Source organism: Myotis yumanensis, unplaced genomic scaffold (assembly GCF_028538775.1).
Source record: "Myotis yumanensis isolate MYYU_CA2020_CCGP unplaced genomic scaffold, mMyoYum1.0.hap1 SCAF_6, whole genome shotgun sequence".
Taxonomy (NCBI): domain Eukaryota; kingdom Metazoa; phylum Chordata; class Mammalia; order Chiroptera; family Vespertilionidae; genus Myotis; species Myotis yumanensis.
In genome coordinates this window covers 344,584-372,353 of record NW_027223757.1, presented here as the reverse complement: position 1 = coordinate 372,353, position 27,770 = coordinate 344,584, and the positions used below count along the sequence as shown (strand labels likewise).

The window sequence follows — 27,770 nt, the reverse complement described above, 5'->3', positions numbered from 1 at the left end:
CTGGGTATAAATCACTTTTCCGAGAAGGGTCAGTGTGAACAGACTCCCCAACCTTGTCCCTCTGAGTTCACAGCGTGCGCTTCAATAGACACACGCCCTGTGGTCTGGCCTCCCCTAGTCCCCCCACACACACCTGCCCCCGAACACCTGTCCCCACACAGCTGCCCTTCCACACCTGCCCCCCCCCCGCCATCTACCCCCATCTGCACCCCACACACCTGCCCCCCACACCTACCCCCCGCACACCTGCCCCCCACACACACCTGCCCCCCCACACCTGCCCTTCCACACCTGTCCCCCCCCGCACACCTGCCCCCCACACACACCTGCCCCCCCACACCTGCCCTTCCACACCTGTCCCCCCCCGCACACCTGCCCCCCCACCATCTACCCCCATCTGCACCCCCCACACCTGCCCCCACACCCCTGCCCCCCGCACACCTGCCCCCCCCGCCATCTACCCCCCCCCACACCTGCCCCTGCACAGAACGACGGCCTCACCTCAGGGTTCTCAGGTCCCACAGCCGGGCCCCGTCGCCCACGGCGGTGGTTGCGAAAAGGTTATAGTCCTGAGGTGGCTGGGTCGTGAATGACGATCCCTATGGTGCAAGGGGAGAGCAGGTGTATCTTGAGACGGAGCTGGTCACCATCACGCTGCCGACAGCCGACAAGGTCGCAGCCAAGGTCATCATGAGAAGCCCACAGCTTTGTCCTTACTTACAACAATTTCTTATTGGACTCCAAAGCTCCCTGTGGACAATCCCCAGTGGAGCACTCTGACCTTAAGCTCAGCGACGTGCGTGTGCCGCTCTGGAAAGCCCGGGAGAAAGGCCGCAGGACTGAGGTACTAGCTCTCCAGGGTGCACTTTAGAGCACAGGTCACCATCCGTGTTCGACGATCTGCGATCACAGGCCCTAGCGCCTGGTGAGGACTCGGGGACGTCCGTATGCGTCCCCTGCGCACTGGTCACTGAGGCCCTGCCTCTGGCCCGGTCACTGCGCCCGGGAAAACCTCCCTGTGGCCCGAGCCCTCGGCACCATCCAGCCAGGGCAGCAGCCGAAGGAGCACCCTCCGGCTCACACCAGCTCTCAGATGTGCTGTGCAGGGAGGGACCCAGACAAGGCACCAACGCCTGGATGACAGCCTGTGACCCGCAGACTTCACGCACAAACACGGGGCGGTTCCCAGGGTCACGGCCGGACTTCGGGTTATACATTCATTCGGCCCAACCTGGAACACGCCAGGTGCACCAGAGGCAGAACTGCGGCTGCAGTCCAGGCGGAGTTGGCGCCAGGCTCCCGGTGCTGCTCTGAGTAACAATGTGTCCTTTGAGCGGACTGTGCAACAGGCCTCCACCTGAAGGCCGGCTCCCCCGCGAGCCGGAGCCCTGCTGTGGGCGTGTCAAAACCACCAGCCGGTCCTGATGGGAGCTGCTGGCCCGGTGGCTGCCCCGCGCTCCTGCGGTGCCTGCACGGCCATCACTCCACCATCAGGGCTGCCCGACCCTCCCCAGGCTTCCAAAGAGGCCGTGCAACCATCACAGCCCAACGCGCCAATATTCACCCCTGATGGCGTGAAAATGCCTCCAGCGCCCACATCCAGGCTCAGAACGACTTCCTGGTCGACAGGACTCGCCTTGGATTTGGTGGGAGACGTGAAAGTGCATCTCACAACTGCATCAGTGACAGCCCTGGACGTGGCGTTTCACAGACGATGTGCAGGCCCAGCCTCACTCACCTGGTTCTGGCAGATCTGGTGGGGGGGCCGGGAATGGACCCCCTGGATCACGGCGGCGCTGCGGCCTGCGTTGAGGTCGAAAACTTCCACTGTCCTGCTCCGGCTGGCGGCCAGCACCAGGTCTGGGCTCCGTTAGGGAACGCCTACGTCCACAGAGCTGGGGTCTCAGCCCGCTCCCCACGTGGGCCCCGCCTCTCTAAGCGGGGTGGGGGATGGGGGACTGAGGACAAAGGGGAGGCCCGGGCAGAGCAGATTTCGAGGTGAAAGACCAAGTTCCACCATGAGATAAATGAGGGTCAAGGCGCCTGGGAAATACTCCAATTGGAGAAGCTCAGCTGCGCGGCTGCGTGTGCAGGGGGAGGGGCTGGCTCGGACCGGTCTGAGGCTGGGCAGTGGCCCCGTGGCCTTGTCCGGGACACATCACAGGTGAGTGTGACCAACTCCGTGGGCTCTGAGGGGTCACGTGACCCTATGAACTACCCAACTGCCAGTGCTTAGCCAGGACGGCAGGAAAATCTACCCAAGTCCTGAGACGTGCGCATCGGAGAAAGGGCAGGGGTTTGATCATGGGCCCCACGCGGACAGCAGAGCAGAACCTTCACGTGGGGAACCGCAGGCCAACAGCACACTTCTGCAGGAGGCTGTTTGTTCTGTTTTTAGCAAAAGGTTCTAGACTAAAAATAACGCATATTAACAGAATATTTTAGAACCTTCTAATACCAAAGGCCAGTCCTTATGAAATTTCAACTACAGAACTCTTCAAAAGAATTAAATGAGGCCTCTGAGTAAATTAAAATGTTACAAAATAGATTCCTGAAGATTTTGATTTTTGCCTCCAAGTAATTTTAAATGGATGCTTTTTAATGAAAAGGGCTGATGTTAGCCCTACAGACTAAATAAGGAAAGCTTTGGGCTCTGTGTTATGTCCCCCTGAACTGCAGCTGTTTCGAGGCCCCTGGGGTGGGTCTGGCCCTGCACGAAGTCACGCGGTCCCAGACGCGGAGCCAACACCGCGTGCCGCTGCTGGTCAGAGGCTCTGCCGCGCCCCATTTCTGTCCTGAAGGGCCCCCCACTGCTGAGACGAGCTGTCACACTGTTCAGAGTCAGTTCACCAGAGTCTGGGCTCCGCAGTGCCACGCGGGGCGGAGCTGAGACGCTCAGCTGTGTGCGGAGGCCGGGCTCCGGCCGCAGCCCTCGGGACAGGAGAAAGGATACGGGAATAAAACTCGTTGGCGGCCGACAGGCCGGTGATCTCCGCGGCCCCCGTCGTGGGGAGCCGGACCACGCGGGTGCACCGGCTCCTCTGTTTGTATCTGGAACAGACAAGATGTCAGTGTCTGCTTCCCTCCACAACTAAGCGTCCTACCTGTGAAACGCTGGACATGTAAGAAGCGTTCACATCCCCTGATATGATCACGTTTTAGGACGAGGGAATGTGAGCCAGCCACCTGACTAACTTTACGACTTCATGAAAACTACCGCCATCTCAGCCACAAACACAGCACTGCCGTCCGTGAGAACGCACACTGGCTCCCAATTCTACGGTAACCGCAGGCCTCGGAGGCACCCCACAGTACCAGTGACTGTGCTCCCGTCACACACGACAGCTTGATGTTCCCTAGAGGTTTCACACGCGTCTCAGCCGTGGCGAGGACGGCGCGGAGCACAGTCCCAGGGAAGCGTGGCTGAGTCACGCTGGCCAGCCTGGCTCCGGTGGGGGAGGCCCGGGGCACTGGCAGGTCCAGCAGGTGACGGGGCAAAGCTGCTGGGGGCTCAGTGAGGACGAGGCAGGCCATCAGCCCGCACCTTCGACGGCAGGTGAGTGCAGGGGGGGGTCTGGGCCAGGACATGCAGAGCCACGCATGGAGGCCTGGGGGACCGCAGGGGCAGCTCAGACTCCAGGGCAAAGTGGGCAGAGTCCTAGGCTTGGGAATGAGGCTCAGGACGGGCGTGGAAGCAGGAGGCAGCCCCTGCCCCGGCCCACACACACACACACACCGCGGTAACGTGAGGCCCCTTGGATGAAAACTGTGTTTAAATGTAGACACTGCCTCACACGTCACCGATCGCTGAAACACGCTTCCTCCCACCACAGGAGACGTGGCTCCGGACGGGCCGCCCACCTTTTGATCTCATCTTTGCGGGTGTCCAGGTGGTGCCTGAGCAGCTGGAACTCGGGGCCCGAGGACACGAGCACGAACGAATCGAGGTAGTAGAACTGCGCGTGGTGCACAGGGTCCGGGAACACGTCTGTGCCCTGTAAGCATGTCACAGCCGTTACCTGCACGCTACCCTCACGCTACCCTCACGCTACCCGCACGCTACCCTCACGCTGCCCTCATGCTTATCCCACTGGGATAAACGCCGCTACTCTAACCGGCGTTCTTCCATCTTTACACCCGACGCCCACCTGTTCTAAATGCTAAACAGTCTCTGCTCAACCAATTCACGATGTTTGTCTCTTCTCCCCCTTCTTCTAAAAGATGTTATATGACTAGATTTTCCTGTCATGAGTGTTTTGAGGTCTGGCCATTGAAAACTTTAAAACAAAAGACATAAAACTTGGCAGCAAAGATATTAAGTATCAAGGATTTTGTTAAAACCAAAACCTTATACAGGTTTTAAAATGTAGTTGTGAGGGGCCCACGCTCACACTGCACAGCCCACACGTGGCCGTGACACCGCCCGACCCCGGAGCCCGCACCGGGCCTGTGCCCCCCTCCCCCCAGGCCTCCTGGCGCCGCCCTTTCCTGCAATGAGCCTTGCAGGCTGGCAGTGCACGGCTCTCGTGTCCTGTTGTCACTCTCCCCTCTTGTCCTACCGTTCCGCTTCCGAACGACCTGCGGATTCACTGAAACAAGATGTTTTCTCCCCAAAAGGCACTTGCTCCACTTCCAGGCCCTGGGCCGCTGTCACTGCCCTCCCTCCCCCCCGCACACACTGAGCGTACATCTAAAGTCCCCAGTGTTTCAGTGTTAACAGCTTTGCCATCCTGAGACCTTAACAAATGAAAGGCATGTTTCACTGTGTGTGTGTGTGTGTGTCACACGTGTGCCCACCGTGTGTAAGAACAGCTCGGCCACTAACGTCAGAGCCTGAGCAAACTCCTGGTCTCCTCGTTCCCGCCTCCTGGCGTGGAGCAGGGTCGCCTGCCCCACTGGGCCTCCCTGACCTCGAGGTGGCAGGGCTGGCTCCGAAACCGCCAGGAATCACCCCTTACCAGGCACAGGGCGGGCTCCCGGCTGCAGGCCGACCACACCCTCAGGGTCCCGTCCAGGGAGGCCGACAGCAGCCACCGGGCGTCGTGGCTCCAGCCCAGGGCGCTCACTGCCCCATCGTGACCTAAAGGAGACGGGGGGGGGGGGGGGGGGGGGGGGGCGGGGGCGGGGGGACAGGACCAGGGGACCAGGGGACCAGGGGACCAGGGAGAGAGAGGTCTGATTTGATTGGTTCTGATCAGTTCTGACAGGACCCAAGAAAAGATGGCTCTGCTGCCCCCTGGTGGCCTTCAGGGAGTTTCCATCTCGCTGCTGCTGAGCTGACAATGGTCGCTGGTAATGGCAGCTGAGGCTCCGCACCACTGCCTAGGTGCCCAGGTGCCCAGGTGCTCTGGTGCCCAGGTGCCTAGATGCCCAGGTGCCCGGGTGCTCTGGTGCCCAGGTGCCCAGGTGCTCTGGTGCCCAGGTACCTAGGTGCCTAGATGCCCGGGTGCCCAGGTGCTCTGGTGCCCAGGTGCCTAGGTGCCCAGGTGCCCGGGTGCTCTGGTGCCCAGGTGCCTAGATGCCCAGGTGCCTAGATGCCCGGGTGCCCAGGGGCTCTGGTGCCCAGGTGCCCGGGTGCTCTGGTGCCCAGGTGCCTAGGTGCCCAGGTGCTCTGGTGCCCAGGTGCCCAGGTGCCTAGGTGCCCAGGTGCCCGGGTGCTCTGGTGCCCAGGTGCCTAGATGCCCAGGTGCCTAGATGCCCGGGTGCCCAGGTGCTCTGGTGCCCAGGTGCCCGGGTGCTCTGGTGCCCAGGTGCCTAGGTGCCCAGGTGCCCAGGTGCCCAGGTGCCTAGGTGCCCGGGTGCCCGGAGGTCCAGGTGCCCAGGTGCCTAGGTGCCCAGGTGCCCAGGTGCCCAGGTGCCTAGGTGCCCAGGTGCCAAGATGCCCAGGTGCCCGGGTGCCCGGGTGCCCAGGTGCCCAGGTGCCTAGGTGCCCAGGTGCCTAGATGCCCAGGTGCCTGGGTGCCCAGGTGCCCAGGTGCCCAGGTGCCCGGGTGCCCGGAGGTCCAGGTGCTCTGGTGCCCAGGTGCTCTGGTGCCCAGGTGCCCAGGTGCCCAGGTGCTCTGGTGCCCAGGTGCCCAGGTGCCCGGGTGCCCGGGTGCCCGGAGGTCCAGGTGCCGAGATGCCCAGGTGCCCAGGTGCTCCGGTGCCCAGGTGCGCAGGTGCCCAGGTGCCCGGGTGCCCGGGTGCCCAGGTGCTCTGGTGCCCAGGTGCCCAGGTGCCCGGGTGCCCGGGTGCCCGGGTGCCCAGGTGCTCCGGTGCCCAGGTGCCCAGGTGCTCTGGTGCCCAGGTGCCTAGATGCCCAGGTGCCCGGGTGCTCTGGTGCCCAGGTGCCCAGGTGCTCTGGTGCCCAGGTGCCTAGGTGCCCAGGTGCCCGGGTGCTCTGGTGCCCAGGTGCCCAGGTGCTCTGGTGCCCAGGTGCCTAGGTGCCTAGATGCCCGGGTGCCCAGGTGCTCTGGTGCCCAGGTGCCCGGGTGCTCTGGTGCCCAGGTGCCCGGGTGCTCTGGTGCCCAGGTGCCCAGGTGCCCAGGTGCCTAGGTGCCCAGGTGCCCGGGTGCTCTGGTGCCCAGGTGCCTAGATGCCCAGGTGCCTAGATGCCCGGGTGCCCAGGTGCTCTGGTGCCCAGGTGCCCGGGTGCTCTGGTGCCCAGGTGCCTAGGTGCCCAGGTGCCCGGGTGCTCTGGTGCCCTGGTGCCCAGGTGCCCAGGTGCCTGGGTGCCCGGGTGCCCGGAGGTCCAGGTGCCTAGGTGCCCAGGTGCCCAGGTGCCTAGGTGCCCAGGTGCCTAGGTGCCCAGGTGCCCAGGTGCCCAGGTGCCTAGGTGCCCAGGTGCCCAGGTGCCTAGGTGCCCGGGTGCCCGGAGGTCCAGGTGCCCAGGTGCCCAGGTGCCTAGGTGCCCAGGTGCCTAGGTGCCCAGGTGCCAAGATGCCCAGGTGCCCAGGTGCCCAGGTGCCCAGGTGCCTAGGTGCCCAGGTGCCAAGATGCCCAGGTGCCCAGGTGCCTAGGTGCCCAGGTGCCCAGGTGCCTAGGTGCCCAGATGCCCAGGTGCCCAGATGCCCAGGTGCCCGGGTGCCCGGAGGTCCAGGTGCCCAGGTGCCTAGGTGCCTAGATGCCCAGGTGCCCAGGTGCCCAGGTGCCCGGGTGCCCGGAGGTCCAGGTGCTGCCACCACACAGCCCAGGGGAGGGCAGCCCCACCCGCCGTCCAGCTGCGGGGCCTCCACATGCACCCTCTTTCCAGCCGAGCGGCTCCCTCTCCTGGCTCAGGTCGCCCCGACTCCCTCACCCACACTCAGCAAAGAGCCGACGAGGCCACACGTCAGAGGGACGCCCGCCCACGGGAAGTCACCACATGTAACTGGGCTCCGGCCGCAGCTCTGGGCCCACAGGTGACCCCACTCTGGGTGGAGGGCAGGCCCAGCGGAGGCCAATGGGGCAACCTCACTGCCTCCTCCCCCGACTCGAGTCGGGTTCTACTCTGGTCTTGTCTCAAAGGGAACGGAAGTGGCCTCAGCGACCAACTCCAGGCTGGAGAGACCCACCCGTGAATTCACGGAGACCAGGGTGGCCGCGTCTTACCTGAGAAAACCGCAGGTGCTCCAGTTAGATGGGCATCGAAGACCAGGGACAGGTGGTCGGCCAGGCCACAGGCCAGCCAGCGCCCGTCTCCTGCTCGAGAAAGCAGACGAAGTTCAGGTGACTGGATCGTCCCCTCGGGAAGCGACAGCATCCGAGACGAGCAGGTCCCGGCTCCTCTGAGGCTGAACCCCAGCCCTGAGGCTGCTGGGCTTCGTCCACAGGGAGCTGAGGACGTGAGGCTGAGGTGCCAACGCAGGTCTGAGCCCAGAGCTCCCTGGACCACAGCTCCGCCCTGGGCCCCTGCCGTCGGCCTGCCCCAGCAGGCGTGTAAGCGCCATGTTTGCTGAGCAGTTCCGTCTCACGTTTCCCTGAGGGGAGGCAGAAATCAGCTACGACTTCCTCCAGGGCGTTCAGATGGCGGGTCCTACCTCACAGTCCCACGCTCAGTAGCAAGCACGTCAAACGTCACAAAGACGTGCCGTTCACTGAGCGAGGCTGCGGTCTGGGGGGGACAGTACCTGCAGCTCTAACCTCCCCAGTTACCCTACAGCGTGTTTGGCTGGAATTGCATGAAAAGCAAAGGGGACTCAGCATGGCTGTCAGTATCCCCGGATCCGCCAGTGGTACTCGGGCAGCGGCTGGTCACACACTGGAGGAGGCGGCCCGGGTGCAGCACCGGCCAGGCCCCCGTCCACGCGGACCGAGGGCAGGGCCTGGGTCCAGCATTTACTCTGAAAGGAGCGGAGATCAGTGAGACCGGGAGCTGCTGTAGGAGAGCCGCCTCCTCTCTCCTCCCAAATTCATTAGGAAAATGCCGGAGGCCAGGAGGGGAGTCTGGGGAGGGGTCTCGATGCCCTTGAGACAGGACAGCTGCCAGAGCCGAGCGGCCTGGCCGCGGGAGGGACAGCGCCGACGGACACACAGGCCTCGCCCATGGGCTCCTCCGCCCCCCAGGAAACCGGGGAGGGGCTGCTTTTCCTCCACACACAGACCCTCGAGCAGCCTTCCCCCGGGCCCTCATGTAGGAAAAGGCGGACGGAGCCCCGGCTGTGCGGCCGGGCTCTGCACCCGCTCCTCCCACACACGGGGGACGAGTGCTGGTCTCAGTCTAAACCAGCACTGCCCTGCGGCTCCAGGTCACCGAGGTCGAGAGGTCGCGAGGTCGCTTAAACTCTATGCACGAGGGCCACGGGCAGTGAGCACCTCCCCACGCCGTACCTGAGAACTGCACGCAGCGCACGGCCACCGGGCCCTGGGCCACAGCCAGCCGCCGGCGGAGCTGGGTCGGCGGAGGGCTGTCCGAAGGGCACTGCTGACTTGAGGAGGCAGAGAAGACAAAGGTCAGGAGGGGCTCAAGGTGAGACGGGCAATAAACGGCCTGGATCCCCCGTTCCTGTGCGACTCCATCCCAGCAGACACGGTGCAGACGCACATCAACTCTGACTTCCCGGATCACGAAAGGACTCTCAAAAGACTAGCATCCCTTCGTGCCACCATGCAGGTGTTTAAGCACAAACACCGAGCACTGACCACATGTAAGGGGCCTGGCGGGCACCGTGACGGCTCAGGGAAGGGCAGGTCGGTTCTGCTCTGGATTTAGACCCTGTGGGTCGTGTCTCCCTCACACTGACTGCTTCCATCGTGAGCAGATCAGCACCTTCCCAGCTTTCAAAAGAAACCAGGGACGGGCTGACGGACATGCATCGATGGTGCACACTTCTCTGTACACACGTACGTACATCAGAGTTAACTTTGACTGAAGGACATACATCAATGTGTGCACATGCCTGCGTACATGTGTACGTACACACAGACACACACAGGTCTGCACTTGTGTGAAAAGTCAGTGAACTGTTTAAAGGGTTTCTCCAAATCACCAAGTTTACTCGGAAGGTCAGCCAGCTGCCCACCAGGTGTGAGTGCTCCTGCGTCGTGAAGGTCTCTTACAGCCACTCTTGACGTTGGTCTTGGGTGAGAACATGGTCACACTGCGGGAAGGAAACGCTCACGTCAGCTTCCGAGGTGACGGGCCTCAGCTGCTTAAGAGAACAGTGAGAAGCACAGCCATGCACACGTGCCGTCACGTCCCCAGGCAGTCACACGCGGAGGGACTGGACTCTGAGACTCGTCAGCACTGGCCAGCAGTGCTGGGAAACGAACTGTACCGGGCAGCAGTGTACTTCTACGGACGGCGCTGGTCATGCCGTCGTGGTCAGGCCACAGCGGAGGAGCCAGAGGGCTGGGCGGGGGCCGGAGGCGGAACGTCGTACAGAGGGGAGCAGCAGCAGGGATGGCGGGGAGCCCAGAGGGTGGCTGCAGGGGGCATCAGGGGAGCATGGCAGAGGGGAGTCAGCGGGGACGAGTCCACCAGGGCCCCCAGGCTTCCCGCTCACAGGCTGTTTCGTGATGGGGTTCAGACAGACAATGGGTCAAGATTTGAGGGGCAGCGCCTGCTTCTGAGACACGCGGGCCCTGAAGCACTGGGACCCGTGGCTGCTGTACCTGGAAGTCCTCGCCAGCCCCAGTTCCCAGCCCGCCTCTCCCACTCGGCCCTCAGACAGCCCTGCTGCGCCCCAGCTCTGGGTGTAGCGATGTTAACACCGTGGTCAGAGCGAGGCTGCGGTCTGGGGGGGACAGTGCGGTCAGGCCCCAGGCCATGTCCCTCCTCACAGGTGGTCAGTCACAACCACTGCGGCCAGGCAAGGACCCTGGGGCCAAGGGGCCGGTGCACAGTGAGCACTCAGCAGGCTGGCCCTGCAGCTGCTGCACGTCTATGAGGGGCTGACCCCATTCTAACTGCGGCGCCCGCCCGTCTCCCGTCCCCGTCTCCCGTCTCCCGCCCTGTGGGTGGCCCTCAGGACACACGAGGCTGCAGCTACCGTCACTGCCCTGCTGCTCCCGTGGGAGCAGCTATGAGCCATCTACTCACTGGGGTGCAGCCGTGTACCCGGAGGACCGGACGCGGCTGTGGAAGACCAGGGGCTGGTCCCGCAGGGAGCTCTGAGTAGCTGGCAAGGCAGTTAGAGAAACGAGAAAAAACATCTCATGATCCTTCATATCCCAGCGCCCACAGCCCGCACTGCTGGACCCTGAGAAGCAGCAGTTCCTGAGTTCCTGTGAGTTGTACGCAGTTCAGGAGAAGAAACCTAGCACGTTCCCCGCATAGAAACACGGGAGGGGCAGGAACAAAGGCGCCCGGACAGACCCACCCCCAGGCAGCACGACACTAACGAGAACCACGTCTGCATTTTCATGTTCACATTTCGGGTCACACTGACCGGCTTGCTGGTGGCCGGCCGGCTTGACACGTGTCGCCTCAACGACTCCGAAATACAGAGGGGAGGTTGGTGAGACACCAGAGCTGAAAACAGAGACAACACAGGCCTGAGGGCAGTCGCAGACCAGTCCCTGCAGGCGTGGCCTGCAGCTGAGAGGAGCGACAAACCCTCAAGCTCATTCTTATCTTCCCAAGAAGTAAATCTGTATTTTAATAAAAACACTGTTTTATAATCTGCATTCTATCCTGAAATACAACAGTGTTTCACATTAAAACAAACTTAAGGGAAGAATAGGTGGGAGTTTACTGAACTTTGCTCTGAATTCTGCCAACTGATATACGGACACATATAGCCCCTACCTGCCAGACCCACCTGCCAGACCCAGCTGAGCAGACCCACCTGGCACACCCACCTGGCAGACCTACCTGCCAGACCCACCTGGCACACCCACCTGCCAGACCCAGCTGAGCACACCCACCTGGCACACCCACCTGCCAGACCCAGCTGAGCACACCCACCTGGCACACCCACCTGCCAGACCCACCTGCCAGACCCACCTGCCAGACCCAGCTGAGCAGACCCACCTGGCACACCCACCTGGCACACCCACCTGGCACACCCACCTGCCACACCCACCTGCCACACCCAGCTGAGCACACCCACTTGCCACACCCACCTGGCACACCCACCTGGCACACCCACCTGGCACACCCACCTGGGCAGCACTGAGAGCTGCGTTCCCAGGTGGGGCTGCTGGGACCTCACCAGAGCGGCTGGGTCGAGCTCCAAGCCGGCGACCTCACTCCCAAACATGGAAGCGAGTAAGCAGAAGGCCTGTGACGGGTGGTGACGGAATGAGACGTGACTGTGACGCCATCACGGACGAGCAGGCCCCACTGCAGTGCACACAGCCGTCCCCGCAGGGAGCCCGCGTCCCTCACAGCAGCCGCGCGGCCTGACCGGTGGGGAGTCCGCACAGCACCGTGGCTCCTCACAACATCCCCACAAAGGCCTCATGGGAAAGCCGGCATGTCACACGTGACGGAAAGGGAGCACGAGTCATGTGGACGGACGGACAGATGGACACCCCAGACGCCAAGGTCGGGAGCACTGAGGACTGACCTTGCCACGGCTGCTCATCACGGCACACGACCCGGCCACCTGGATGCTGAGGTTCCGAAACTCTGAATTTCCACAAAGAGAAATAAGCAACATTTAAGGGCTTTCTGCCCTAAAACTTACTCCCCAACAGCAGTCAAAGATAACATTAGGTGACGTGACAGGCACAGCGAAGGCGGTCTGAACGCGCGCTCACCCCAGTAACGCAGCGCAGCCTCCAGCTCAAAGCTCGCCAGGTTCAGGACGAAGAGTCCAGCGGAGCTTCCGACCCACACACAGCCGGTCCTGTCCGGGGAAAGACTTCAGAGAGAGACGTGGACTGGTCTCGTTTGTGAGCTTCAGTTCCACGGTGTCGTCCCCGAGGTCACCCTCGCTCCTGTGAGCAGCGTAACCGCGGAGACCGCACGGGGCCTCTCTGCCCGCTGCAGGTGAATGTGCTGCCGCCTGAGCGACAAGCTACGAGCACCCACGGCTGGGCTGGTGTCAAAGGGTTTGGGTGTCCTTGGAATCCAGTCTCCGTGAGACCAGCAACTCAGCTCTGATCCGCGACATCCCGAGGCCGAGAGAGGTTAGTGCGCGTCCCCCGCAGGACAGCGCAGGCGGCCCTGTGAGGCTCCTGCCCTCCGGCCCGCAGGCAGCTTTGCACGCGAGAAACAAACTCCGGAGGAAACTGCACCCAGAGCAGCAGAGCTCCCAGCGAGCGGCACACAGCTCTGCTGCTTCCTCTTAGTTTTCCGTTTACAACCAGATGCGAGTTCCTCTGTGACGGGTGCGCCCCCTGCTGGCTATGCCAGGTGGGGATGCAGGGCCTTCAGGCCCACAGTCTCCCTCCGGCACCTGAGGACCAAGCCAGGCACAGCCTGGTCACCAGGCACCTCCAACAGCCCAGCTCCCCGGACTCATTCCTGGCGGCCTCACCTCCAAGGCCAGACCACAGAGCAACGAGCCAGTTGTCCCGGGGGAAACGGGACCCTGAGGCGCGGTCCGGACCCTCCCATCACTGCTGCCTGGGACGGGCGCCCACGGCCTCAGGCCCCACAGTCAGCTAACTGCCCGCCAGGCGACTGCTCCGCTTGGCCTCCAGCCACGTGCCACCAGGCAGGGGCGTCTGGGCAGACAGGGCCACCCCAGCCAGGCCACAGGCAGGGCTGCAGCCCCCCCGCCCCCCGCCCCTGCCTCCTGGGGGCCGAGTCCTTAGTCGTGTCCGGAACCTCCCACGCTCTGTGCCGCAGGTGGACACACTCGCCACCTCCCTTTTAATCCCAGTTAAGCAGCGGCTTCCTTGTGCTGCCAAGTACCTGTAGCATTTCTACCGAACACGGGTGAGTAAGCTCGTCGAGGACCATGTTAAACGCGTGACACACGCACACATGTAGAACGACTTAGGACTGCGGCTCCCTTCACTCACCACACAGGCCGAGAGCTGCCTAGATTTTATGAGCAAAATAAAATAACCCCATTTCTCTTATCAAATACATTGAACATAATTGACCAAGTCGACCAACTTTAAGACATAAATACGCAACGCTGACATCACCGACAGCTACACAAACACTAAAGTAACCGGTGTCGTTCCCACCACCTAAGAAACGGACCTGACTGGAGAGGTTTTCTCCTGGGGCCCGGCCGAGCGACCACACTCACCATCCATGCCCGGGGCCGAGGCCCGGCGGCAGATCGCAGCGCGCCAGGCTCAGGACGGGGAGCGCCACGTCGACCCCGTCCCCTCTGTCCAGCCCGTTCTCTCCTGGAAGAGCCAGTGACAATCCCACATGGAGGGGAAGCGGGGGGGGGATGGCAGACACAGGTGCTGCCGGTGGGCCAATCGGGGCCGAGGGACACAGGCTGCTTCCTCACAGGGGACACGAGAAAGCAGCGCCCCGTCACGAGGCCGCAGGGCGCGGGCGTCCAGTTCAGGCCACAGAGGGAGGGAGGGCACGGTCGCCGTGGGTTACAGTGGTTTGAGCTTTGCTTCAGGATAAATGGGCTCTGACAGAAGAAATCACAACAGCCAAGACATAAAGCATTCGAAAAGGTAGACATGTTGGTAAAAGGCAATTTCTGGCCATTTTAAGAGGAATGGCTAGAGTCATCCGGGAAAAAGCAAGAAATGCAAACTGGGCCTACGCTGCCCTCGGCGTGCCGGCGGAGGGGGGCCTGCGCTCGGAGCCTCGGACAGCAGTCCCGCAGGAGGCCCCGCCCGACTACAGGCAGAACCAGTCCCCGGACAGGCAGCTCCTCTGACAGACCGAGGAGGCTAGAGCAGTGGGACAGTGCGCCCTGGGCGGGGGGACAGGTGATACTCAACAGGGCGGGCGGGGCCCATCCAGGTGGAACCCGGATCTGAGCGAGGAAAACCCATGGCGGCCGGAAGGCATTCACCCTGGACCCTCATCGCCACGACAACCACCCACAGAAGGAGCGGAGCGTTCACTAGACCCTCCCCCTTACCCTCCCCCGCTCAGATCTGTGGTTCCTGCAGAGGTCTGAGGTCAGACCTGACCCTGCTGCGACCCCTCCTGCCTCACATCAGGGGTCAGAGGTGAGAGGTCAGGGGCATCACCTGGCCGCCTGGCGTAGAAACTCTCCGTCTCTTTCCTCAGGTCCACACGCGTCACATGACGATAGTGATGACCTTCAACCAAACTGAAGATGCACAGCTGGCAAACGAGACGGGGCCTCACCCTCATCGTGGGCGCGAGGAAAGGCAGGGAGAGCCCAGCGAGGGACGAGGGTGGGAGCAGACGGGAGACAAGGCGCATGGCCCTGGGGTCCCCGAGCCTCTGCCCTGGTCTGAGCCCCACCCCTCGGACCCTGCTGACCGTGGCTGAGGGCACTGTCTCGGTGCGGGCACCACACAGGCCTCTGCAGACCCCGGCGGGCTCCCCAGGCGCACACCACCAGGGCCCGGGGCAGCCCGGGGACATGCAGGGTGACAGCGGTCACTCAGGTGAGCCAGGTGTGCAGCTCCAGGAGGCCCCGACCCCTGCCCTCACCTGGCCCTCGGCGCCCCCGGCCACCAGCTGCTGGCTCTCCCCATCGATGAAGAGGCTCAGGAGGGGGGAGGCTGGTGAGAGGAAGAGACGAACCGTTACCCTCAAAGGCACTGGTACAGTTTGAAGAAAACCCTCAGCTTCACTTATTTCTTCAGTCAGTTCCAACTGCTCTGAAATAACTTCTGCACAGAAAGTAGAAACAGCAAGTACAGCTGTGAACTCTCCTGAGCGCCGGCCGGCAGGTGACTGTGCCTCTGCCACGTCACTCAAGCCCCCGCTGAGTCGCTGGCGGGGGGTGGGGGGGGGCGCGAGGGGACCGCACAGCGAGTGCGCGGAGCACAGACGCCCCCGGACGGGCCCCGGGTGGCCAGGCTCCGAGAAGCTAAGGATTCGTGATAAACAGCAATTAAATGGCATCTTTTTAAATTGCCGCCTAGGATGTCATTTCACTTAAGACATATTGTGCATCTAAACTGCCAAGAATTTGGAAGGAGAGTTAAGATAAATGGGTATTAAAAAACACCCCATGGCCTAAAAACTATAAATGATGCCAAAACCAGGCTTGTAATTGTTTTCTGGACAGTCTGGTACTTCACATAATTTCAGGAAAGTCATTCCAGCGCGATCCCCAGGCCCGGACTCTGGCCCTGCTTGTGTTGCCGCCGAGTGTGACAGCAGCGCGTCCAGCAGACCGTGGCCCTCGGGGGACACCGAGTCAGGGCCACACCTGCTTCCCTGCTCCCTTCCCAGGAGAGAAGCGCTGGGCCTAGCGGGACCAGGAAACCACTCCCAGGAGGCGCGGGGGCCCTGCATGGAGGTCGCCCGGCCCCGCATCTCACAGGCCCCACGGAGACCCACGCCGGCACCCTGCCCCACCGCCGGTGCCACGTGCGACCGTGGACGGTGTCAGCCATGACCAAGGGGACGGACTGAGGAGAGAGTGTGGCGACCCGGCCGCATGCCTGGGCCCACCGGGCACGCGTCCCGAGAACACGCAGCTCCGTGCCCTGCTCTGTGGGACAGCGCCGTGGCCACGCCTCCCCACACCTCCCAGCCACGCTCAGACTTTAAAGCTAAAATGAAGACAGTCGGTGGGAGTGAGGCAGCTAGAGGGGTGATACTGGCCGACCACACCTGCCCTAGGAGAGCGCAGACGCGTGGCCACGGGCAGAACGAACAAACAGAAGGGCCAGTTACCTGTCAGCACCGCGGAGCTGTGCATCAAGGCCCCCGTGCGACAGTCCCACACCTGAGGGCAGACACAGCGCGTCAGGAGGGCGGCTCTGCCGCTGCTGCTGGCCCTTCAGCTAACACTCTAGGCAGCTACAAGCTACCCTGCAAGTGCTTTCCTGAGAGCAGACAGCGACAGGAGGATAAACAAGGGAACTGCGCACAGTGAGACGTGGACTCCTAGGAAACCGCGTTTCCAGACCGGCCCAGGCGCGAGGCGGACACCCAGCACCAGCCCAGCCGCGGGGCTAGGGGCACCCTCACGCGGGCCTTATGGGCCATACGTGAGTGGGTGTCCACCTGCTCTGCACGCTCACGGGGAGAGCGGCGTGTGCTCACCAACACCCAGCTCCTTTAATTCCACGAGGGCCGTGCGGCTATGGCACCGCAGGCCCAGTCTCCATTATTCCAGAGAGGAGCGGGGGCACAGCACGGCGGGCACCGCTGTGGGCAGCAGAGGGCGCCGGGAGCTGGGGGGACACCCTCCCGGCTGCACCTGGCACCGTCCCCGGGGACCGGGAGGTGAGGCCGTCCCTCTGTCCCTCCGTGAAGGTGGGGTCAGTGCCCTCCTCTCTCTCCCTCACGGGGACTGTCCTCACTTGGTCACCAGCCATCATGACACGGGCTGACATGGACTGCGATGGGGACTGAGCTTGCATTTTAATTTATTTTCTTCTTGAGCCAGTTTTGTTCTGATTGAGTCCTGACACTGGACGACGGTTCTGCTGCTCCAGGGCCATCGTTGACGCCGCAGAGAGAAATCGGTTTTCTCCCCGAGGCCTGGATCCGAGGAGGCACCCAGCTGACTCGATGCCTCGAGCCCACGTGGGAATTCGGGACAGAAGGGGCACTGTGAGCGCCATCGGCTCCCACACCGGCCGTGGCCTGGCTGAAACAGTGGCGGAAGGTCAGGAGGGCAACTATCGCGCAGACATCGCAGCCCTGCCGCTGCTCCATCTGTCTGCGGGCGGGGCCATCCCTACCTTGAAGCTTCTGTCCTCAGACCCCGAGACGACCACATGCACTTGCCATGCACAGAACTCAGCTGCGGTCACGGGGCCCTGGTGCCCCTCCAGCTCGGCGCGCACGGTCCAGCTCTGCGGGTTGCACAGTGAGACCAGTCACTGGATGTCCCAGCAATGACAGCTAAGAAGGCGCCTGTGTCTCGCAGAAAAAAGTTTCCGTTAAAATAGACCCTTCAGAACTCCCTCTTCCGTGCACGGAGCTGACACCCGGACAGCTGAGCACAGCGTCTGGGGCCGCAGGAGCCGGTGGCCACCAACAGCGAGGCCGACCCACAGCAGGCCCTTCCCACAAGGATGTGTCCACAGCCCCAGCCCCGTCCCAGGACACTTCCCGCCTCCGTCTGTGAGGTCACCGCCGACACTGCCCTTCCCCAGGGTGAGCCGCCAGCGTAGAACCCGAGAGCCGAGACGTGTCCAAAGGCAGGTGTGCCCCCACCGCCCGCACACAGCAGGTCCCGCCACAACCACCAACACAACGTCCCGCCTCTGTCCTGCCTGCCCCACGATTTTAACGTGGACACGGAAGGGGCTCTCGGGGGGCCAACAGCGTGCTCAGTCACTGCGCCCGTGACACCACAGTGCGCCCCCACAGCACATCCCATGCGACCACGGGTCCGAGGGAACAGGGCCCAAAAGCCGTTCCTGGTCCAACACGAGACTCAATGGTCACAGAACCTGCGGGTGGCAGCACATCCACGTCAGCCAATCCCGATGAAGAATCAATGAGCAAGTCCACTTCTCAAGGGGAAGCAAGTGTTGGTAAGAGAGGCGGGAAGGGCCCACACCGTGAGGCTCTCTGACAGAGAAGGCCGGGAAGTGCACGCGTTCCGCGTTCCGTGTTCCGGAGCATGTCTGTGCCCTGGTCCCCGGGCGTCACGGCGAGGCCTCCATCCACATGAGACAGCAGCATCTGGCTCCAGGGGCCTCCATTGCAAGACACAGATGCGTGCTCACTTACTCCCCTCACGTGTGTACAGAAACTCGCCCAATTAGGGCCGCCGACAAGAGCAGGTGGACCTTGCCCGCGAGGCCCCGCGAGGCCCCGCGAGGCCCCGCCGCCCACAGCCGCCCACAGCCGCCTCTCACCTGCACGTCCAGCACCAGGACCCTGTTGCCAGCGCACACCGCAGCCATCTGGTCGTCCGGGCTGAACTTCACGCACCGCACCTCTCCCGGGCGGGTGCCCAGGACGAGCCCACGCCGGTCCGTCCCTAGAGGGGGGCGGGGGGGATGCAGCTGCTAGTTGGTCATCAGAGGCAGGACTGCGTGTCCCCGGGAGTCGGCTCCCGGGCAGGGACACGCTCGCGGGGTGACTGAGCTGTCAGACAACTGGCTCTCTGAGAGAATTAGACACGCTGAGTATAAAAATTCCTCTGGAAATACGTGGAATTGCCCAGGACTGCCAATAGCGTGTGGGAACCCGCCCGTGCAGCCCCGTGAAGGGGAGAATGAGCTTGCTCTGACCCCTGCGGGGTGGGACACGGGACACCCTGAGCCCGGTGCCTGCGTCCTGGGAGCAGATCTCCACATCCCAGATCCACGTGGGGCTCAGCTTACAGACAGACTTGGGGAGTCCGGCCCCTCCAACAATGAGACTGCCTGTTTACCAAGACCACAGGAGGGAGCAGATTCCTAACAGGTGGCTCACTATACGCAGCACATGTACATACCATACACACATGTGCCTGTAGGTGTGCACTACATGCATGTGTACCCCGTGTGTAGTGTGTGTGTGTGCCTGTGTGTACATATATACTGTGCGTGTGTATAAGATGTGCTTGTATATGTGTGTGCTATAACCACATGCATGCACATACCATATGTATGTGTATGAATCTACTAAACACATGTACTGTGCACGCATGTCCCTGTGTGCATGTATGCTGTGCATGTGCGTACTAGATGTGTTTGTGTATCTGTGTGCTATAAATGCATGCACACATATACCATATGTGTATGCATGTGAATGTGTATGAATGTATTATGCATGTGTGTATTGCAGTGTACATATGTACATGCTTATGTAGTATATATTAGCCATGTACTGTGTGTACATAGTGAATATCGGTACTGTATAATGTGTGTACTTAATGAATGTGTGCATGTATGTACATTGTATGTAGGCATGCACGTGGTGTGTGTATTGGTGCTATGTGCGTGCATGTGTGTTTGGATTTGTATGTATGTGCACACATAATTACATGTGTGAGTGCGTGTGTGTGGTGTGCACGTGTGTACATAATGTATACATGTGTGCATGTACTGCGGGTGGGTGCTATGTGTGTGTGCATGCGTGTTTGTGTTTGCATGCATGTTTGTGTAGTTACATGTGAGTGTGTACTATATCGTGTAGTGTGTGTACTGTATTATGTGCATGTGTGTTTTTGTGTGTGTTTACATGTGTGAGTATGTGTTATATTGTGTAATGTGTACATGTATGTTTGTGTACTGTTGGGTGCATGTGTGTTTGTTTTGCACGCATGTGTGTGTTTACATGAGTATGTGTGTGCTGCCATGCACATGCACGTGTGTAGATGTCAGTGGTGGCACACTGATATTGCAGTGACCATACTATAAAGAAGGTGGAGTATAAACTATTATAGAGGCTGCTGCCTAAAATCAGTTGATTTTAGGAGCAATTCTGTAACTTCTGAGTGTAGCTCCATACTGTGGTCCTCACCAACGTTTCATCCGCATCTGATACAACTCGGACACACCGCCCTCAGCACACAGGCTCGGTCTCGGCTCCTCGGACAGGCCAAGCTCGTACGCCCAGGCCAGGCCAGGCCCCCAGACCCCTCTGCCTCACAGGCGCTCTCAGCACTGCCCACCCTCCCATCTGCCACCGCTGGGACGGCTCCCGTGAGCATGTCGCCACGATCTGTCTACGCCTCGCTCTCCACTGCCCCGCATGCTGGTGAGCGCTACGGGCCTGTGAGTTTCCCACTCTAAGCTGTGAACTTGCCCCAGCTCCATAGGGAAAGAATATTTCAACTCCCTCCACGTTTCAGAGTGCCACTGAAGTCACAGATTCCAACGCAAGAAAATGTGAAGGTTAAACGCACTGAGTGGGAAGCGGCTTCTCTCCGGCCGTGTTCCCCCAGCTCCGCCCCTGCCTTCCAGGTCCCAGGGCCACACAGGACCAGCCCCGTACGCACCGGGCTATTGAAGGGGAAGCTGCTCTGGGACAGTGTTAAGTGGCTTTAGGGCTGCACCTACCGTGAAGCGCCTTCTCTCTGCACTCGTCCAGCCTCCACATGAGCACGTGGTCTTGTGAGGCAGAGCAGACCACAAGCAGGTGCTCCGCGTTGCCAAACGCCACAGCAGTAATTGGCTGATGGTGTCCTCTTAAGATCAGAAGCTTAAAAATTCACAAAAACATCACTGATTAGAGGTAACAAACAAAATAACATACCAATGTAACCTCAAACCTAAAAAAAATGGATTAAATTTTTCAAATATATTGACTTTGCGTATTCATTTATTAAAACCCTATGTACTGCTAAACGAATCTCTCGAACTCAGCACGGCACTGTAGCTCAGTATCACAAACAACAGGCAGCAGGAAAGGGCAGCGCCCTCACCCCCACGTACCCACTGCGTGTGACTGAACAGTGCATGCTGCACCCACCGCATGCCAGAGAGGGGACAGCGGTGTGACCAGGGAGGGGACAGCTGTGACCCAGGTGACAGCTGTGTGACCAGGGGAGGGGACAGCTGTGACCCAGGTGACAGCTGTGTGACCAGGGAGGGGACAGCGGTGTGACCAGGGAGGGGACAGCTGTGACCCAGGTGACAGCTGTGTGACCAGGGGAGGGGACAGCTGTGACCCAGGTGACAGCTGTGTGACCAGGGAGGGGACAGCGGTGTGACCAGGGAGGGGACAGCAGTGTGACCAGGGACGGGACAGTGGTGTGACCAGGGAGGGGACAGCGGTGTGACCAGGGAGGGGACAGCTGTGTGACCAGGGAGGTGACAGTGGTGTGACCAGGGAGGGGACAGTGGTGTGACCAGGGAGGGGACAGCGGTGTGACTAGGTTTGTGAACTGGGGAAGAACAAGCTTTAACACATTCAACACGTTTTCATTTTGTTTTTCTTTAACCAGCGTGGTCACCAGATGCTCAGGTTAGAATGAGCCTGACCAGCGTGGTCACCAGTTGGTTAAGGTCTTTGAATCCACGTAGACAGCAGCATGGTGACCAGAAGGCTAGGCCCTTTGCTCACCACTTATTAGTGAATTCCCCTGTCCTCCAACAGAAAATTAAACAAATATTCCATTCGTACAATGGAATATTCCTCAGTGGTAAGAACAATGAACTACTGATACATGCAACAATATGGATAAGTCTCAAAATAATTACTCAGAATCAAAGAAGCCAGACAAAAAAAGTAAATACTGATTCCATTTACATAAAACTAGAAAATGCTACCTAACCTAAAAGCTTATATTTAGAATAGATTAAAAACTCCTTCAAACAAAAAAAGCCAGTAGAAAAATGGCAAGAGACTGAACACACACAGCCTTCAACCTTCACAAAGATTAAAAAGAGAAAATGGCCAAATGGCCAATAAATGTACAACAAGGCGCTGAACGCCACTCCTCGGACAGTTGTGAATTACAATTCAGCAGCACTAAGCCCACCAGAAGGGCTAAGACTAAAAGGACAAAGCGTAGGGAAGGAGGCAGAATTCTCACACACCATTTGGAGTACAGCTTGGCACCCCACTTCGGAAGTCTCCCTAACATTACCTACTAAACTAAAGACACAAATTCCCTGTGACTCAGCAGGGGAGCACACACATGACATATCAGAGCACATTTCTAATGGTCAGATTGTGGGGTCAAAACCAATGTCCACCACCAGAAGGGGGAAGGTGTGGTCTCTGCCTGCAGTGGAATACTATGCAGCAATGAACATGAGCAATGTGGATGAACCTCCTAAACATGATGGTGAACGAGGGACAGACTGCATACGCATGTCCCTTGTGCCCGAAGTTCAAAGGTCAGCCACACTGACCTCTGGTGCAAGAGTGAAGACAGTGTGCCCTTCAGGGGGCGAAGGGCGCACTGATTGGCAGGCGGGGTCCCCCTGACCACTTTGTTACGCCCACCACAGTGTGCACGTGATCTCTGGGACAGGCTCTCCCGGTATTTTACAGTCCCCGGCCCAAGGAAGAGAGGAAGCTGGGGATCTGAATGCAGATCTAACTCAGGGGGAAAAATCAAAACACTAGTGCAGGCTCCCTTCACTCACGACCAGCACAGTGACTGCCAGCAGGACTGGAAGCTACAGGAAACGTCCAAGAAAATACCACCCGGCGCCCGGGAGCAGCACTCCCTGTTCTCGGCACGAAGCTGAGAACAGTGCCACGCCGTGCTGACAGCGCTACGCTGTCACTGCGCTGTGACACCTGGTTTTATGAGGAGCAGTCACGGAACGCCGCCGCCAAGAAATGGGCTTTAGAATGAAACTCGATGTCTCTCTAACTCCACCAGCTTAATGCAGAAGATCCTGCAAGAAACGTAACAACCGTCCTTAAATGTGTTAACGTTAGAAACCTATACAATTTCAACTCCTCTCGACTGCGTTAAGATGAACCTGTTCTTGCTCATGTTCTTCCTGAAGTTTTAATACAGCGATTCCTGACCGTTTTATAAAAATCAAAGCTAATGCAATGCCTTTGTTGGGTTCGCCTTGTCCCCGGGGCTGTCAGCTGGGTCCACAGGGCACCAGAGGCGGAGGTGACCACGGCTGTGTGTCCAGGGACAAGGAGAAGCCACGGGGGGCCCGCACCTGCTGGGGGGGGACGTGCACCTGCTGGGGGGGACGTGCACTTGCTGAGGGGGGGTCCGCACCTGCTGAGGGGGGCGTGCACCTGCTGAGGGGGTTCCCCAACTGCTGAGGGGGGTGTGCACCTGCTGAGGGGGGTCCTCACCTGCTGAGGGGGGCCGCACCTGCTGGGGGGGACGTGCACCTGCTGAGGGGGTTCCCCAACTGCTGAGGGGGGTGTGCACCTGCTGAGGGGGGTCCTCACCTGCTGAGGGGGGCCGCACCTGCTGGGGGGGGCGTGCACCTGCTGAGGGGGTTCCCCACCTGCTGAGGGGGGGCGTGCACCTGCTGAGGGGGTTCCCCACCTGCTGAGGGGGGTGTGCACCTGCTGAGGGGGGTCCTCACCTGCTGAGGGGGTTCCCCACCTGCTGGGGGGACGTGCACCTGCTGAGGGGGGGTCCGCACCTGCTGAGGGGGGCGTGCACCTGCTGAGGGGGTTCCCCACCTGCTGGGGGGGACGTGCACCTGCTGAGGGGGGCCCGCACCTGCTGAGGGGGGTGTGCACCTGCTGAGGGGGGCCCGCACCTGCTGAGGGGGACATGCACCTGCTGAGGGGGGTCCGCACCTGCTGAGGGGGGTGTGCACCTGCTGGGGGGGACGTGTACCTGCTGAGGGGGGTCCGCACCTGCTGGGGGGGGGTCCGCACCTGCTGGGGGGGACGTGCACCTGCTGAGGGGGGTCCGCACCTGCTGAGGGGGGTGTGCACCTGCTGAGGGGGTTCCCCACCTGCTGGGGGGGACGTGCACCTGCTGAGGGGGGCCCGCACCTGCTGAGGGGGGTGTGCACCTGCTGAGGGGGGCCCGCACCTGCTGAGGGGGACATGCACCTGCTGAGGGGGGTGTGCACCTGCTGAGGGGGGCCCGCACCTGCTGAGGGGGACATGCACCTGCTGAGGGGGGTCCGCACCTGCTGGGGGGGGTCCGCACCTGCTGGGGGGGGTCCGCACCTGCTGGGGGGGACGTGCACCTGCTGAGGGGGGCCCGCACCTGCTGAGGGGGGTGTGCACCTGCTGAGGGGGGCCCGCACCTGCTGAGGGGGACATGCACCTGCTGAGGGGGGTCCGCACCTGCTGAGGGGGGTGTGCACCTGCTGGGGGGGACGTGTACCTGCTGAGGGGGGTCCGCACCTGCTGGGGGGGGGGTCCGCACCTGCTGGGGGGGACGTGCACCTGCTGAGGGGGGTCCGCAACTGCTAAGGGGGGCGTGCACCTGCTGAGGGGGGTGTGCACCTGCTGAGGGGGATCCGCACCTGCTGAGGGGGGTGTGCACCTGCTGAGGGGGGTCCGCACCTGCTGAGGGGGGTGTGCACCTGCTGAGGGGGGTGTGCACCTGCTGAGGGGGGTCCACACCTGCTGAGGGGGGTCCGCACCTGCTGAGGGGGGGTGTGCACCTGCTGAGGGGGGTGTGCACCTGCTGAGGGGGGTGTGCACCTGCTGGGGGGGGACGTGCACCTGCTGAAGGGGGCCCGCACCTGCTGGGGGGGCCGCACCTGCTGAGGGGGGCGTGCACCTGCTGGGGGGGATGTGCACCTGCTGGGGGGGGCACGCACCTGCTGAGGGGGGCGTGCACCTGCTGGGGGGGGCGTGCACCTGCTGGGGGGGATGTGCACCTGCTGGGGGGGCCGCACCTGCTGAGGGGGGCGTGCACCTGCTGGGGGGGATGTGCACCTGCTGGGGGGGGCGCGCACCTGCTGAGGGGGGCCGCACCTGCTGAGGGAGGCGTGCACCTGCTGGGGGGGATGTGCACTGCAGGGGGGGGCCGCACCTGCTGGGGGGTCCGCACCTGCTGGGGGGGGGGCGTGCACCTGCTGAGGGGGATGTGCACTGCTGGGGGGGGCCGCACCTGCTGGGGGGGCCGCACCTGCTGGGGGGGGGTGTGCACCTGCTGGGGGGTCCGCACCTGCTGAGGAAGGCGTGCACCTGCTGGGGGGGATGTGCACCTGCTGGGGGGGGCCGCACCTGCTGAGGGGGGCCGCACCTGCTGAGGGGGGCATGCACCTGCTGGGGGGGGGCCGCACCTGCTGGGGGGGATGTGCACCTGCTGGGGGGGGCCGCACCTGCTGAGGGGGGCCGCACCTGCTGAGGGGGGCGCGCACCTGCTGGGGGGGGCGCGCACCTGCTGAGGGGGGCCGCACCTGCTGGGGGGGGCGCGCACCTGCTGGGGGGGCGTGCACCTGCTGGGGGGGGGCCGCATCTACTGGGGGGGGACGTGCACCTGCTGAGGGGGGGGCGCGCACCTGCTGAGGGGTCCCCACCTGCTGAGGGGGGCCGCACCTGCTGGGGGGGGCGTGCACCTGCTGAGGGGGGCGTGCACCTGCTGGGGGGGGCCGCACCTGCTGGGGGGGGTCCGCGGTGCTCCGCACGCAGAGCGCAGTCCCGTCCACGGGGAACGCGCAGTGCGACCCGCGACACGCCAGCTGCACGTGCGAGGCGGACCGCGTGGACCGGACCCGGAACTTTTCTGTGACGATGTCGCCCCCATGGCCATCCTCCCCATCCTTCGTGGGGAACGTCTGGGGCTGCTCCATCTTCCCTCTGGAAACACAGGCAGCTCCCGCCTCCGCCTCCGCCCGCCCGGCTCCCGGGGAAGGGAAAGTCCTGGGCAGCCCGGGGCCTCGCGCCTGACCGCCCCCTCGGCCGCCGGCTCGAAGCTCAGGCCTGACCGCCCCCTCAGCCGCCGGCCCCGGCGGACCGAGCCCCCCGCACCGGCTCGCGAGGCCGCGCCCAGCCCGGGAGGTGACCACCCGCCAGGGCGCCCTGGAGATGGGGCGGCGACCGGGGCGGCACCGGCTGCGCTCCCCCCGCCGCGACCCTCCCCGCACCCGCGGTCGCACCTGCCGCTCCCGGGCCCGCCGGCGCGGCGCCGTGGCGTGGACGCTCCGTCAGGGGAGGACGGTAACCGCCGTCCACGCCGGCTGCCCGCGCACCGCCTCTCCCCGGGGACCCGACGGGCCGCGCCCCGCCCCCTCCCGTCGCCGTGGTTACCACCCCAGCGCTGCTCGGCGCCACGCCCCTTTCTCGCGAGAGCCCGGAGCCCACAACTTCCGGAGCATCCTCCCGCCCCAGCCTTCACCCCACTTCCGGGCGCCGCCTGACTTCCGGCTCCTGCGGCGCCGCCGCCCGGCCCGGCCTCTGGGGGAACGGAGGTGAGTCCCTCCGGCCGCCCCGCCCGCCCCGCCCGCCCCGCCCGCCCCGCCCGCCCCGCAGGCCCCCCGCCGGCCCCTCCCGCCCTCCCCGCCTCCCAGGGCCGCGAGGGGCCCCGATGTGGCCGCGCCGCCCCGGGCGTGCTCAGCGCGGGCCCCGTGGTGTCTCCGCAGGACGAGCTGGTCGCGCGCCGGGCGCCGCCGGGCATGGCCGCTGCCGGGAAGAGCGCCCCGCGGACCCCGCCGCCGCGCCTGCTGCTGCCCTTGCTGCTGCTGCTGCTGCTGCTGCTGCCGGCGGCGTCCCGCGCGGGCGCCTCGGAGGAGGAGGAGGAGGTCCCGGCCGAGTGGGTGCTGCTGCACGTGGTGCAGGGCCAGGTGGGCGCGGGCAACTACAGCTACTTGCGGCTCAACCACGAGGGCCGCATCGTGCTGGCCATGCGCAGCCTCCGCGGCGACGCCGACCTGTACGTGTCGGACCGCACCCTGCACCCCAGCTTCGACGACTACGAGCTGCAGGCCGTCACCTGCGGCCGCGACGTGGTGGCCGTCCCCGCGCACTTCCAGCGGCCCGTGGGCATCGGCGTGTACGGGCACCCGTCGCACCGGGACAGCGAGTTCGAGATGAAGGTGTATTTCGACCGCACGGTCCAGCGGCACCCGTTCGGGGACCCCGCGTACTCGGACGGCGCGGAGGCGGGGCACACGCACGCCTACGAGCCGGAGGGCGCGTCGCGGGAGGAGGAGTCCCTGCTCTGGACCATCCTCCTGGGCGTCCTGAAGCTGCTCCTGGAGATCCTGTTCTGATGGGGCGCGGGGCCCCGTCCCGGGTGGGACGGGAAATGAAGCCATACAGCGTGTTACCTCAGTGACCCCACACGCAGGAGAAGCGGCGAGCTCGGTACTTGTTTTCTCCTAAAGCCCAGAATTCCCGTGAGCCGCGTGCACAGGGAATGCCCCCCCTCCCCCGCACCAGCGTCAGGTGGCGGAGCGGGAAGGCGGCGGGGACTCAGGTTTCTGTAGAAGAAATCGCAACAGCAGCCCCGCGGAGCAGAGTAAGCGCGCGACAGCGTGGTCACCGTGAGTCTGAAGTTCCGGTGTGTGAGCCAGTCTGCACCCTCGGCAGGAGGGACTGAGGCCCGCCCACCCCGAGGTGTTCCTGGCTTTTTAAAAAATGTTTTTATTGATTTCAGAGAGGAAAGAAGAGGGAGAGACAAATATCAATGATGAGAGGAAATCATTGATCGGCTGACTCCGGCACATTGGACCGAGCCCGCAACCCAGGCATGTGCCCCTGACCAGTCTCGAACCTGGGACCCTTCCGTCCGCAGGCCGACGCCCCATCCACTGAGCCACACCAGCTAGGGCCGGTGTTCCTGGCGGTAATGACATTCTCACCCACTGCTCCCCAGCCCAGCTCCCCGCCTGCCTATTGTGAGTCTCCCATTACTAAACCATGTCGTGGTCCCCATGGTAGGACAGAAACAATAAAGATTAGGAAAACTGCCTAAATAATCGCAACTTCCAGGCCAATGGAGGAATAATTATTTCAAATGAAATTGCCTAATACTTCCCTCTGAATT

General features: G+C 62.5%; 2 protein-coding genes across 2 annotated transcripts in view; one reads left to right on the top strand and one right to left on the bottom strand.

Moving 5' to 3' along the window:
- The window catches only part of WDR27 (WD repeat domain 27), a 43,921-nt gene extending 17,986 nt beyond the window's left edge, over positions 1 to 25,935 (bottom strand). The window contains exons 1-22 of the mRNA XM_070417316.1: positions 25,882 to 25,935; positions 25,381 to 25,582; positions 20,437 to 20,578; positions 18,304 to 18,428; positions 17,176 to 17,289; positions 16,160 to 16,211; positions 14,963 to 15,033; positions 14,530 to 14,626; positions 13,611 to 13,713; positions 12,163 to 12,251; positions 11,970 to 12,031; positions 11,563 to 11,681; positions 10,848 to 10,930; positions 10,499 to 10,577; positions 9,480 to 9,557; positions 8,788 to 8,885; positions 7,570 to 7,659; positions 4,959 to 5,080; positions 3,862 to 3,995; positions 2,954 to 3,051; positions 1,739 to 1,860; positions 502 to 599 (exon numbers count right to left, since the gene is read on the bottom strand). Coding sequence (XP_070273417.1) covers positions 502 to 599; positions 1,739 to 1,860; positions 2,954 to 3,051; positions 3,862 to 3,995; positions 4,959 to 5,080; positions 7,570 to 7,659; positions 8,788 to 8,885; positions 9,480 to 9,557; positions 10,499 to 10,577; positions 10,848 to 10,930; positions 11,563 to 11,681; positions 11,970 to 12,031; positions 12,163 to 12,251; positions 13,611 to 13,713; positions 14,530 to 14,626; positions 14,963 to 15,033; positions 16,160 to 16,211; positions 17,176 to 17,289; positions 18,304 to 18,428; positions 20,437 to 20,578; positions 25,381 to 25,575 — 2,171 coding nt within the window. The 5' untranslated portion in view covers positions 25,576 to 25,582; positions 25,882 to 25,935. The remainder of the gene's footprint in view (positions 1 to 501; positions 600 to 1,738; positions 1,861 to 2,953; positions 3,052 to 3,861; positions 3,996 to 4,958; positions 5,081 to 7,569; positions 7,660 to 8,787; positions 8,886 to 9,479; positions 9,558 to 10,498; positions 10,578 to 10,847; positions 10,931 to 11,562; positions 11,682 to 11,969; positions 12,032 to 12,162; positions 12,252 to 13,610; positions 13,714 to 14,529; positions 14,627 to 14,962; positions 15,034 to 16,159; positions 16,212 to 17,175; positions 17,290 to 18,303; positions 18,429 to 20,436; positions 20,579 to 25,380; positions 25,583 to 25,881) is intronic.
- A 207-nt stretch (positions 25,936 to 26,142) lies between these two features.
- On the top strand, positions 26,143 to 27,708 carry CUNH6orf120 (chromosome unknown C6orf120 homolog). The gene is made up of 2 exons (XM_070417314.1): positions 26,143 to 26,193; positions 26,365 to 27,708. Exon 2 carries the CDS (start codon positions 26,398 to 26,400, stop codon positions 26,992 to 26,994), a length of 597 nt encoding a protein of 198 aa, XP_070273415.1. The 5' UTR covers positions 26,143 to 26,193; positions 26,365 to 26,397; the 3' UTR covers positions 26,995 to 27,708.
- Positions 27,709 to 27,770: the final 62 nt, after the last annotated feature.